This window comes from Dendronephthya gigantea, unplaced genomic scaffold (assembly GCF_004324835.1).
Source record: "Dendronephthya gigantea isolate DGI-Jeju-01 unplaced genomic scaffold, DenGig_1.0 000015F, whole genome shotgun sequence".
Taxonomy (NCBI): Eukaryota; Metazoa; Cnidaria; class Anthozoa; order Malacalcyonacea; family Nephtheidae; genus Dendronephthya; species Dendronephthya gigantea.
The window spans coordinates 215,060-229,712 of NW_021163025.1; the positions used below are offsets into that span (position 1 = coordinate 215,060).

Sequence of the window (14,653 nt, forward strand, 5' to 3'; positions counted from 1 at the left end):
AAACGATAACAGTCCTCAAAAAATGGGCGCGAATGAAGTTGAAATATGCTAACGTGAAGTTGGCAATATTGCAGGCCAATATTCCACTGTTTAGGTGTATTCCACTAGCAGGAATTATATTCGCATAATGTTGCATAAATTAAATTAGTTCTTTGTGACTGCATCAAAATATGCTTTGGAAGAGTTAGGTCTTAGACTCAGCACATTGGCTGTATGTACGCAGACAAAATTTAACTAGTGAACTTTTTATAACAAAAAGAGAGAGAAGAGGAAGTTTCAAATTCCACATTTAAGAACGATTTATTCATGTAAATTTTTAACTCTAAAGAAGCGATATTACTCAGTAAATTTGGCATGTTGTAGAATGCGGACTGGACTGGTCAGGAAAAGTGCGGACTTGTAAATAACAGACTTGTAAATAACGGACTCAGTCCGTGATATAAAACGCGAACTTGTATAAACACATCGTTATCAGTGGCGTAGCCAGCCTGACGATTTTGTCCCGCTATGTAAATTTCGAGTTATTATAATTATTCATGCCTTTAGAAATCTATTGTTTTCACCGTCAGTGAACACTAAAATATTAGCATAGCGGGACAAATCGACAGGCTGGCCACGCTACTGATCGTTATTATGTTAACTGTAAAATTGGAAATTAAACGAGACTTACCTGTAAGTCGAAGTTTGATTGTAATTCTACGAGTCATCAGCCAGGAGTGGAGGAGTTGTACGAGAGACAGTACCACACATGCGCAAATCAGTCTTTAGAGCAAGAATATTTGTTTAATGACAAGTGGTGGAGTTGTATGGGAAGGGAGTAATGGGTGGGCGTACAACTCCTCCACTCCTGGCTGATGACTCGTAGAATTACAATCAAACTTCGACTTACAGGTAAGTCTCGTTTAATTTCCAATTCTACTTCGTCATCAGCCGAAGTCGTTACGGAGTTGTACGAGATTTCAGAGCTGTCATTAAACGGATATTCTACCCAATCAAGCAAAAAACGCAAAAGTAGCATCAACAGTAAACAATATATTCAACAAAGTTACAAATTAACAGTTACACTAGCGTTTAATAAAGCACTCCCAAAATTAAAATTAGAAACAATGTCCCGATTATAAACCTGTGAAAAGTTCCTTCTTTAGACCAACCAGCTGCACGTATAATATCGTTAATATCAAACTGTTTTCCAACAAGGAATGACGTAGACGCTGCACGCGTAGTGTGGCTTTTATAAACAGATGTATCAATGCCAGCAGCTGTCATAAACATCTTGATCCATTTGGAAATGGTCTCACGCGAAACCGCCTTATGCGGCCTTATACAACTAATAAGTAACTCTTTTTCATCATTTCGTAAAGACCTTGTTTTGTCAAGATAAACTTTCAAATGAGTGACAATACATAATTTTTGTTCAGTCGGATAAGCTAAAAATTCCAATGGTGTTTGATGTGTACCTGCTCGAGTGTGTTTTAACTTTTCAGTTATAACAAACGTGACTTTAGAATCTTCTATGGACATGTTGTCCAACGATAATCTATAAATTGTTTGACATCTTTGACCACTAAGCAGACATAACAAGAGGGCTAACCTATGACTAAGGTCTCTCAAGGAAAGCAAATGCACAGGCTCTTGCTTCCTAATATAAGAGAAAACAACATTCACATCCCAAGTTGAACTATATCTAGGTAAGGCTGGTCGTTTTTCAAATACACCTTTCATAAATCTTTTTACAATGGGTAGTTGGCCAAATGCCATAGAACTATCAAAATGTAAAAGCGAAGACAAGGTACTTCTAGCTGTGTTAATATAACTGTATGACAAGCCAGAATTAAATAATTCAGAAAGAAAACTCATTGCTAAAGGCACAGGAGGAGAAATAACATCACAATTTTGCCGCTTACAAAACTCAAACCATTTTTTAGCAACAGACTGGTACTGAGTTTGGGTACCTTCCCGCCAAGAACTCAAAATGATGTCGATCGTATCTGCCGAAAACCCTTTTACCTGTAACTTGCTCCTGATACAAGACAAATAGCTAGTCTTAGCTTCTTGTGTAGAGGATGTCTCTGCCCTGGGTTGGATGGCAACAGTAGCAGGTTTTGAGCTGGTGAGAGAACAACTGGTGGTTTCTCCAGTATTGGTAAGAGCTGGGGTACCACGACTGCGTTGGCCATTGTGGTACTACAAGAACTCCCCTGGCTTTGTCGCATATGATCTTTCTTATAACTCTGAGTACGCAGCTGAATGGAGGAAAACAGTAGAATTTTATATCTGCCCAGGATATAGTAAATGCATCAATGTAACTGGCAAATGGGTCTGGCCTGTATGACACATACTGGTCAAATTGCTTATTAATGCGAGATGCAAATAAATCAATATCAGGAGTAAATGGTATGTCTTGTAATGCCTGGCATAAATACTGGGCATTGAGCATCCATTCAGTGTCTAAATTACAATTTCTAGACTCATAGTCAGCAATAACATTTTCTTTGCCCGGAATATGGGCTGCTGTAAGCCATTTACCATTTTCCTCACACAGTGTCCAAATTTTGCAGGCAATTGAGTTACATGGGTCACTGTGACAGGTACCCATATTATTTATGACAGAAACAGCAGTTGTGTTATCAAGCATCATTTTATATGTGTCCCTGTGATATCTTTCAGAAAAGACTTCAATACAAAATAAGCTGCCAAAAGTTCTAAGTAATTTATGTGATGCTGAGCCTCACTGGGCTGCCAGTGTCCCCCTGTGGAGATGTTATTCATAGATCCACCCCAACCAGTAAGGGAGGCATCTGAGCTTAATGTGCAATCTATCCTAGGTGCTTGAATAAAATGGAAAGCACTGGGTAAGTTGTTTACCCACCATTTTAACTCTGCCACAGCAGGAGGGGACAGGCACATGGTAGAATTCAAAATTGCCTTGGCCTGTTTTAAGGCAGATATTTTGTCATTCTCTATAGCCCGGTAGTGGCATTTGCCATATTTAACTGCTGGGAGACTAGATACAATATAGCCAATTGCCTGGGCAACTTCCCTAATTGTGGGTAAGTGTGACACAAGTAACCCGAGATGAAGCTTGTTATCTTATCAACTTTTTCACAAGTCAGTGTTATTTTCATTGTTAGTGCATTAATAAGGAAACCTAAAAAGGTAGCCTGCTGCTGAGGGACAAACACAGACTTTTCGACATGCACCACAAATCCCAAATCCGACAGAAGTTGGGTAGTCTCAAGAATTGTAACACAACACTTCTCATATGAAGTTGCAATTAATAAGAGATCATCAATAAAAATAATAATGATATGACCCTTTGTTCATAAAACACATAAAATTGGCTTCATAAGCTTTGTAAAGTTGCGAGGGCAAGAGGACAAACCATTTGGATAAGCAGTATATTGATAAATCGTATTGTTGTAGCAGAAGCGCAAGTACTTCTGGAGTCAGGGGTGTTATTTTGACACTATAATAGGCATCCTTCAAATCAAGGGATGCCATCCAACAATCTTGAGTTATTAACTCCAAAGCCGAAAAGATACTGTCCATTTTAAAGTGACGATAAGGGATATACTGGTTTAAATTTTTTAAATTTAAAATTAAGCGAACTTTGCCATCCTTTTTTGGGACAGAGAAAATAGGTGACAAAAATTCACCCTGTACATGATTACATTCTCTGATGACTTGTTTTTTAAGTAGGCAGTTGATTTCATTATTAACTGCGGAGGCATGTTCTTTAGCAATTGAGTTACTAGGGCAGGCATGTTGTATTGGGGGCTGGCTCAAAAATTCAATTTTTTCCCCTTTTACTGTCTGAAGAATTGTGGGATCAGATGTGATAGATTTCCACTTGGTAAAGCATTGGCTTATTTGGCCACCAATAAAACAATCAATACGCTTTACAAGGTATGGTTTAACATACATGTCAATTATCTTTGAGTGATTATTTACCTGAGCAATCAATGTTGAGAAGTCTGGGACTGGAAGTGTCTTCCTCTCTTGTTGTGGGGAGGATATGGTCTCCTCCCCGGTTGGATAAAAAAGGCTTCTGGGAATGTCGCTGTTGTGATGGGTAAGAGGAGTATCCTCGTTGTGGCGATGGGTAAGGCGAGTAACGTGGCTTTGAGTATTGCTCACGAGCCATAATTTTACCCTCCAATTTGGAGTCAAGCATGGTTTTAGACAAGTCATCCCCAAAGAGCATTTTTTGGGGCTTATTTGACCTGTTACAGGAAGATTTAAGCTCAGTGCTGAGCAAGGGTTTCAATGAGTCCCGACGCTTGAAAGATAGCTCAGTATTGACATGCCCTAACAAAGCCACTGAATCAAATAATCTGGTAGCAATAGCAAGTGAATCTACCGATGTCTTGTTCTCACGGCCTTTTAAAAGCTCGTCAATGGTCAGGGATAAAACGCTCGAGACTCTGACCAGCGAGTCTTGCAAAACAGCCACACGCAAATCGCGTTGGCGATTAAAGCCTTTCAATTTCGCCCAAATAGGCTCGTTCACTTTGGGTACGGAAAGGTTAGTGCAGTTTGCTGGGATCTTATATTTTTCTAAAATTTCTTTCCGCTTATCTATACCCAAATCTGTGGTAAATTTTTCATTTACAATTTTAGCTACCTTCTCTGAAATAGGAGGCCCAAAACCATCAGAAGGTCTGAGGGAGTCATCTATAAGTTCTAAAAATCTATCGCTTTCTTCTTCTAAATCATTTCCTCCGAAGAGGCTAAGAACATCGTCCTCACTATTGCGGACTGGAGCATCACTGTCCCTGTTGGACGAGCTAGGCGCTTCCTCTGAAGCCGGAGCATGTGCTTCCTCTGAAGCTGTACGTTGGGCCTCCTCTGAGGCTGGTGGGTTTGCTTCTTCTGAAGCTGAAGGTAGTGCTTCGTCTGAAGCTACAGGAGCGTGATGCTGTGAGGCTGTTAATTTTAAGATTAGATTCCTATTCTCAGTCATAGTTTGCTGCATGGCAGACAGAAAAGCGATTAACGTGGGGTCCGCAGCCGGCAAATTACTCGGAGACGAAGCGGGAACTTCTACGGTATCGTCGTTTTGTTCCATAACAAGAAACTAAAAGATAAAGACGAAGGTAAAAGAAAATGCAGATACCTTTCTCGACCACCAAACCTGAAAAAGACTCGAAACGCTTGGTCAATCAAGCACGAAAATGCTCTTCAAGATAAAAAACGTGACTTGCTTGCCGCCATGAATGGTACAACTGATTTGCGCATGTGTGGTACTGTCTCTCGTACAACTCCGTAACGACTTCGGCTGATGACGAAGTAGAACTAGAGTTGAGAATTGTTCGGAAAATTTGAAGGATCGTGAGTATTAAATAAACCTTTTTTATTCAAATTTGTCATTGTCTCATCAATAAGCTTTGGGAGTCTTGTCTTTTGGGAATTTTCTTCGAAAGGGAGAATTAGTGGAGAGATCTGAGGAAAATATTATTATTAGTGAATTAGTCCGTTTTTTACAAGTCCGCGTTTTATATCACGAACTGAGTCCGTCATTTGTGTCCGTGATTAAAAAGTCAGCGCTTTTCCGATCCAGTCCAGTCCGCATACAAATTTGTGTTCCGGTGGATAGAGCGAGCGTGTGCTGTCGATGCAACCTTTCCACAACAGGTGTATATATCAGCCTTGTACCCCGGCGCTTTAATAGTAAAAAAATAATGTTGCGCTCAGTTATTGTATAGAGGTCAGCTGAAAAAAATGCGAGCGCGCGGGGGTGCTTGGGTGGCTGAGTATATTTCAAATCAACCTTTTCGCAGGCTAAAATAGAGCTCCACTGGAATCTGGATTCCAAGAATCAAATTTCCGTGAACAAACTTAACCACAACTTTGTACTTTAATTTGGCTATCTTTTTTATAATGCGATCGTTTCGTTGAATTTATTAAGCCAAGGTGCAAGTGAAGCTGAAGCGAGAAAGGCAATGGCGAATGATTCACCCGACAGTGGTTCTGTTGATGAAATCACAGATCTTCTCACTTGCTCATTGTGCTCAAATATTTTACATGATCCAAAAAGCTTGACTTGTCTTCATAATTTCTGTAAAGGATGCTTAGGTGCGTATATTATATTACTTTGAAATTATAGTTGTTGACTTGTATTACGACGCGTGGTTATAATGGTTATAAGCCGAATAAGCGGTACTCGCTCGAAATTTGTGTGTATAGCTTCGCCAACTTGTAGTAATTTCATCAGGGCAGCGTGGTTTCGATTTCGTGGTTACGCTTCTGACAATTTTATACTGCCAAAAGATATATTTAAGAATTGCTTAATTATGTCACATGTCAGTTTTCATACACTGCAAGGTAGCTTTGCTACTCAGGCTTCGCCTTCGTTGACTATTCGCTCATAGACAACTCAGACTCGTTGTCTATTTGTTAAATACTGGCTAGTTGACTAAATTAAAGGCGAGTAAGGGCTGTTTACATGATCGAAGTGTGAGATATGACTTTGAGGTATTGAAAGAAGTCTTTATGACATCAAACAGGCACATGCTATTGTACATAGGGGTGATAAATCATAAATTACACAAATAGCATGATAGCCTGGATCCCAATGTTATACACTCATTTCAATACCTCAAAGACTTCATGTCATGTGTTGTAATATTCATTTAGAAAAGTATGTTGAACGTCTTCATGGTGGTGACCAAAACATTGAGACATTTCCATGCCCTAAATGTCGCTTAGAGTTTACCTTTAAATCACATCAAGATTTGGCTGAAATGAGAAGTAATTGTTTCATCAAGAATTTGCTGGATATTTTGGAGATTCAACAGAGAGCCAAAAGTTCTACTGAATGTTTCCGCTGCAAAGATCCTGCCATCAAACACTGTTCATCATGCGAAATCTTCATGTGTGACAAATGTTCAGAATGGCATGACATATGGCCAGCTCATAAACACCACAATGTATTATCTGTAAAAGAACTAAGTTGTCCTAAAAGTCAAATAAAAATGAGAAGGAAGCTTCACTGCATGAAACACAAGGATAAAGTGCTGGATTATTTCTGTGAAAGTTGCAAGGAACTTTGCTGTATTGACTGTGTTGTATTAAATCATCAGAAACCAGACCATTCATGCGTGGCTATGAGTGAAGTTGCACAGAAACAAAAAGAAACATTACAATCAAGCTGCTCAACGCTTGATAAGAAATTGTCGGAAGCAAGCGAAGCTTTGACTAATATTGAAAGTGTAATGAAGTCTCTTGAAGAAAATGCTAAAACTGCAAAAGATAAGATCAAAGAACAGAAGGAAAAAGTTTTGAAGATTGTGACGGAAAAAGTTGATGAGAGAACAAAGAAAATGAACGAAGAAGTTGACAAGGCTTATGATGAATTACACAGTGAACTAAACAAACAACATGATGAAATTAAAGGTTATCATGACAAACTACAAGCTTCAATGCCCTTGCCTAAAAGTCTCCTGAAGAGGGGAAGTATTGAAGAAATTCTTTCCTTGCAAAAACAGATTGATGAAAGTATTAAAAAGTTGCAAGAAGAAAAGCCAGATGATCTAACAGCAGTCAATGTTGGCGATATTCAGCATGTACCTGGTGATATTGATAATATCAATGTTGATGAAGTTGTTGATAAATTGGGACATATTGAAGGTATATTTTTCAACATAATTAGCCTAGGCAGCATTTCGGCATCTTTAGAAAACTTTTTATCAAATGTGGCATAACAATGGACCAGTTTCATAATTACATTATAATTTTAAATTTAGGACCACCTTAAATGAGATGGATTGCAAGTTTTATTCTTATGTATGAGCCAGGAGCAAAGATGCAAAACATCTTCTTCAACACATGCATGAAATATAATTTTTAATTTTGGTAAAAAAAGATGGGAAATAAGCTATAACATGATAATGAGGCTCAGGGGCCAAGACCGAGAGCCTCGCTCTCATGTTCTGGCTTATTTCCACACTTTGTCAAAATGAAAAATTCTTTGCACATGGCTCGTGAGAGTAAAACTTTAAATCCATTGCATTTAAGGGACGGTCCTGTAAATTTAAAACGACAACTACTATACGGTATTATGCACGGGAAAATGCCTTATTACACCTTTTTAACAGTTTTTTTCCTTTTTCTGACCGATCTCCATGATTAATTTTTAGAACATAGTGGATTTCTCAATTTAAGAAATTTGTCCAGTATTTTGAAAGGAGAGATTGCCTTCATTAAACAACTTCAGAAATGGTTGGGAGAGAAATGTAATTGGAATCTTTGTTACCGTGCTTCAAGAGATGGTTGGGGAGCCCAAAATTTTCACGCCTATTGTGACAATAAAGGACCGACCGTGGTATTGGTGAAAGCTAATAATTGTATCTTTGGTGGATACACTGACCAAACCTGGCATCGCCAGGTTTATTGTTATGAGGAGGATGACTATTATGAGGGTTATTATAATACTAAAGTTAATTGCCTTTAATTGCCCGATTAAATCTCTTGAGTTATTGTTTATCAAATCATGAGTTGCTGTTTATTTTCCTTGGTGTACCCCCGCATCTAAAACGCCAGATTACCAGATCTCTTTCTGGAAAATTTGCTTTCGCCTCATCAATGCTTTTCACACCTTGTTCACATGATCCAAAGCCAAAGGGGTGAAATGCTCAATGTATCGAATTAACTTTAACTTCTATCATAAATTGATAATGTTTGCAAACCGTTTTGGCAGCTAGAAAGCATAAATGAAAATATTTGAAAACGTTACCTTGTGCCAATATCAAAGTTTCAGTTGAATAATAGTTTTATTTTATGCTGTAGCCCCATCACGCATGGACTTACAATCATCGTGACCATTCATTACCTACAGAGTAACGCAGACCATTACATTCAGATGATGAATTCGCCATCCAAATATCCACGAATAATAATTTTTAATGGTCTAGATTCCTCAATCCCTCTTCACTCCGGAAATTAATAAATTAACATAATATGTTCTCATTTTTCAAAGGAAATTACAGGCATTCGAACTGTTCATTTCTGTTCTCTCTACGAAACAAAGTCAACCTTGGTCCATTTATTGCCAACATCAAGCAAGGTCAGGAAGGAAAGGCAATTTACTGTAATAATCCTAATGGGCCAGTCTTTGGTGGAGGTAATGATCTGAACATTTGTGACAGTCCCAACGTTAATAAATCCTACTGCAATTTTGGAAGCACATACCAACTACCTTCTGGTTATACCTATGCCAGTAAACGAGCAAAGAAACTTCTTGCTGGTCAGTACCAATTCTTGACAACAGAAATTGAAGTCTTCTATTGACTGTTACCAAATGAACATAAATCGATTGCCGTTAAAGTATTATGCATAAGTGAACCAGCTAGCCAATAATTATTATAGAATCTAGAAAGTTATAACAAAAATATTTAACAAACAGATAACATTGAACCGTTGTCTGTTCAGTTATAGATACACGGATGACGTCATTTGTGATAAGAACAAAACAAAGTGGCCACGAACCGCCCGGGCGAGTTCTTATCGCAAATTACACGTCAATGTTAACTATTTGTTTATATAATAAAATGGGAAAAAATTCCGAAATTAAACAGGCAAAAAATTTCCCCAACACTTGGAAAATTGTCAAAGAAGAAATTTTGTTTGTAACACGCGTGCATGTACTATTGGCTAGCTTAGGATACGTCCTAAAATGTGATTAAGTGACAAAATAAAACAAGACATGACTGATTAAATTCAGGATTAAATTCGTTGAAATTATCTGTGAGGTCATTCCGTGCGTCTATCCTATTAGGATAATTGTAATACTTTAACAAGTCATGCAAATTAGTCTATAGAGTAGATTAGTATAGCTATAGCTATATATAGAAAACATTATGATTGGTAAAAGTCTAGCACAGATTTTTTATTGTTTTTTCCGCCTCTTGTAACAGCTTTGCACAGGTCAGCTGTTGTGATGGGCCCATATTTCCTGTGATTAGGACTGGGAAAAGCGGCAATAATGGTTTTATTATTAGGAGAACGTTAAACGCAGTTACAGATTCTTTTTAATATTTTAATTATCACTACTTTTTGAGGTATTTGCAAATAAATATATACAAAAAGAAACCTTGACTTGAATAACTATTATCTGTCGTCCAATATGCATGACGTCAGAACAGGTGTAGCGAGTCACGCCCTGGGTCCGGTTGTTGTTAAACAGAGAAATAGCATGAAGTATCTCAAAATTATTGACCGCTATTATTGATTTTGAACCAGACTGTGGACTCGTATTTACAAAAAATAACAGTATTTTGATTTAAAACAAGACGCCTGTTCTGGCGTTAACTCCGGCGCACGTGCCAGTCTTTAATATAGAGCTTCTGAACATAAACAATAGAGTTCATATTCGCATTTAGATGCCTTGCGAAGCTAAATGTTCGATCGCGAAATTCAGAAGCACATCGTACTTTAAAAAGTATAGAAGTTCAATTGTTCAAACATGTAAACAAACCGCATGATACATTCGCTTTGTCTTACACTTAGCCTTTGGAATTCGCGCTTATATATTATATCTTCAATCCTGTGCAAATTACGACGTGTCAACGCGCCCATACACGGCCACATCATCTTGTTAAACGGCGAAATAGCAGCGATATTATTAAAATAGGACCAGAATCTACATGTATTCAAATATATTCTTACTCCAATTAATAAAATTACCGAAAAATAAAAATAAAAAAAAAACAAAACAAAACCGGGGCGAATTTTCAACTCCGTCGCTGGCCCCGGAGTAATAACTACGTTTGATTTAACTACGTTTTAACTAAAAAGGTGGTTAAAAAGTAGTTAAAACGTAGTTAAGAGTTTTATACAACTGGCCCCAGGTGTATATATCAGCCTCGTACCCGGGCGCTTTAATAGAAAAAAATAATGTTGCGTTCAGTTATTGTATAGAGGTCAGCTGGAAAAAATGCGGGGGTGCTTGGATGAGCCAGTGAACTGAAATAAAACTGGAACGCTCACTCTGCCGGGGTCGGCACTAGATCATAGACAACATATGCACATATCTGAAACTGCTATATATAACGGTCAGCGATGTTGCATTTGCTCGATACTTAATATAAATGTGGTCTTATTATACTTAAAAATTAAAATACTTTGTAAACGCTTTCCTTTCAATTCATACAACTCAGGACGATACATGACGATTGACTGTATTGACTGACTCACAATTTAATAATGAGTATTACAAAATGAATTGCTCAAGTCATTCTCAGAGATAGATTTCTCAAACAACCTTTCCTCGTATAATATCATAGTTTGTTAGTTTTAATATTATGGATGAAGAGCCTTGTAATGTGGATATGCCATAATAAAATCTTTATTATTATTATTAATAAAGTTTTCATTATTATTATTATAACGTTAAAATTCATTATTATGGAAGTATAGTTTCAGCAATATTTACAAATCTTATTTCTTTTCATATATGTAATTGTATTATATTATTTTTACTTTATAACTGACTGGTGTCACAGGAATTTTGCCCTCCCAGGAGATTCCCCCTCTAATAAATTTTGAATTTTTGATCTAATAACAAAACGACTGCAAGTTGAAGAGTATTGGAAAATGTGAGCCTTGAATGGGTATAACATGTTGTACATACACACTAAGACATACTATTTAATTCATATTTTGAATTTGATCAATTCCATTATGTTTGTCAATACAATTAATGATAATGTGTTAACAGAGAACAAAAATCGCAAAGGGAAGGTGAAGTTTCTGAAAGGGAGCCAATTTCCTAAGAATTTTATGTCCCCCCTCCCTGGAAGGGTGATATTACTAGGGGGGGGGGGCAAAATTACTGCGACACCCGTACAATAAATACATTACTTTAAACACCCACCAACTGAACCTGATATATTTCTAGCATCACATCTTTGTAGCTTAGTTAAACCTCATCAGATTGGAGGAATAATATATATATATATATATATACATACCCTCATTAATTAACCAGCAGTACTCTACCACTGACAAGTAAAATCATCTGGCGTTTATAGATAGAGTAAATTCTAAAGCATTTCCCATCAACGGGTTTAGCTCTGGCCTTGTAATCAGAGAAATATGCAACTTTATGGTATTAACAATGCACTCAAATGTACTGTTTATATACAGGTTATACTGTTTTATATATTCAGCTATTTCAATTAAGGTTCCAGTGGGACATTAGATGAATTGTTGAAACTTGAAGGAAATTTTCACCAACTAAGTCACAGAAGATCAACCAACTATGTCACAGAATGATTTATCAATATCCTTTGCGGGGATATATTATATCACAGTTAATAGAGGTGTGATTATATTTTGCTTTCCTTCGAGCCAATTTTCCAATTTTCGCGCGCTATTTTATTATGAAATCAAATTAGGGCACCCGCTGACCAATATATATAGCAGTTTCAGATATGTGCATATGTTGTCTATGATCTAGTGCCGACCCTCTGCCGGAAGTTTGAAGCCAAGATGGCGGATCATGAAGCCTTTCTTGTAGGTATGATCCAGGCCTCCACGCGGAAATTTTCGCGAACCCGGAGCCACGAACCCGGAGCTGAATATCTTGTCATTGGGGTGAGCTCAGTGGGTGACAAAGGAATCGCGGGCTCGGGGAACGAGATTGAGTGGGTGAGCTCCACTCAGCCACTGGAATCTGGATTCCAAGAATCAAATTTCCGTGAATAAACTCAACCACAACTTTATACTTTAAAATTTTATAATGCGATCGTTTCGTTGAATTTATTAAGCCAAGGTGCAAGTGAAGCTGAAGCGAGAAAGGCAATGGCGAATGTTTCACCCGACAGTGGTTCTGTTGATGAAATCACAGATCTTCTCACTTGCTCGTTGTGCTCAAATATTTTACATGATCCAAAAAGCTTGACTTGTCTTCATAATTTCTGTAAAGGATGCTTAGGTGCGTATATTATATTACTTTGAAATTATAGTTGTTGTATTACGACGCGTGGTTATAAATGGTTATAAGCCGAATAAGCGGTACTCGCTCGAAATTTGTGTGTATAGCTTCGCCTACTTGTAATAATTTCATCAGGGCAGCGTGGTTTCGATTTCGTGGTTACGCTTCTGACAATTTTATACTGCCAAAAGATATATTTAAGAATTGCTTAATTATGTCACATGTCAGTTTTCATACACTGCAAGGTAGCTTTGCTACTCAGGCTTCGCCTTCGTTGACTATTCGCTCATAGACAACTCAGACTCGTTGTCTAATTGTTAAATACTGGCTAGTTGACTAAATTAAAGGCGAGTAAGGGCTGTTTACATGATCGAAGTGTGAGATATGACTTTGAGGTATTGAAAGAAGTCTTTATGACATCAAACAAGCACATGCTATTGTACACAGGGGTGATAAATTACACAAATAACATGATTGCCTGGATCCCAATGTTATATACTCATTTCAATACCTCAATTAAAGACTTCATGTTGTGTGTTGTAATATTCATTTAGAAAAGTATGTTGAACGTCTTCGTGGTGGTGAACAAAACATTGAGACATTTCCATGCCCTAAATGTCGATTAGAGTTTACCTTTAAATCACATCAAGATTTGTCTGAAATGTCAAGTAATTGCTTCATCAAGAATTTGCTGGATATTTTGGAGATTCAGCAGAGAGCCAAAAGTTCTACTGAATGTTTCCGCTGCAAAGATCCTGCCATCAAACACTGTTCATCATGCGAAATCTTCATGTGTGACAAATGTTCAGAATCGCATGACATATGGCCAGCTCATAAACACCACAATGTATTATCTGTAAAAGAACTAAGTTGTCCTAAAAGTCAAATAAAAATGAGAAGGAAGCCTCACTGCATAAAACATAAAGATAAAGTGCTGGATTATTTCTGTGAAAGTTGCAAGGAACCTTGCTGTATTGACTGTGTTGTATTAAATCATCAGAAATCCAATCATTCATGCGTGGCTATGAGTGAAGTTGCACAGAAACAAAAAGAAACATTGCAATCAAGCTGCTCAACGCTTGATAAGAAATTATCGGAAGCAATCGAAGCTTTGACTAATATTGAAAGTGTAATGAAGTCTCTGGAAGAAAATGCTAAAACTGCAAAAGATCAGATCAAAGAACAGAAGGAAAAAGTTTTGAAGATTGTGACAGAAAAAGTTAACGAGAGAACAGAGAAAATGAATGAAGAAGTTGACAAGGCTTATGATGAATTACACAGTGAACTAAACAAACAACATGATGAAATTAAAGATTATCGTGACAAACTACAAGCTTCAATGCCCTTGTCGAAAAGTCTCTTGAAGAGGGGAAGTATTGAAGAAATTCTTTCCTTGCAAAAACAGATTGATGGAAGTATTGAAAAGTTGCAAAAAGAAAAGCCTGAGGATCTAACAGCAGTCAATGATGGCAATATTCAGCATGTACCTGGTGATATTAATAATATCAATGTTGATGAAGTTGTTGATAAATTGGGACATATTGAAGGTATTTTTCAAAATAATTAGCCAAGTTAGCATTTCAGCATCTTTAACTTCCTATCAAATGTGGTATAACAATAGATCGCAAAGATGCAAAACATTCCTTCAATACATGCATGAATAGAATTTTTTGATTTTGACAAAAAAATGTGGAAATGTTCTAAATTTGAAATGATAAT

General features: G+C 37.3%; 2 protein-coding genes across 2 annotated transcripts in view; both read left to right on the top strand.

Annotated features, from left to right (window-relative positions):
* LOC114519975 overlaps positions 1 to 14,653 on the top strand; it is a 36,723-nt gene that overhangs the window by 20,562 nt on the left and 1,508 nt on the right. The window lies entirely within an intron of this gene.
* On the top strand, positions 5,804 to 10,041 carry LOC114519974 (E3 ubiquitin-protein ligase TRIM56-like). Its single transcript, XM_028540166.1, has 4 exons — positions 5,804 to 6,075; positions 6,637 to 7,629; positions 8,139 to 8,420; positions 8,978 to 10,041. Exons 1-4 carry the CDS (start codon positions 5,943 to 5,945, stop codon positions 9,286 to 9,288), a joined length of 1,719 nt encoding a protein of 572 aa, XP_028395967.1. The 5' UTR covers positions 5,804 to 5,942; the 3' UTR covers positions 9,289 to 10,041.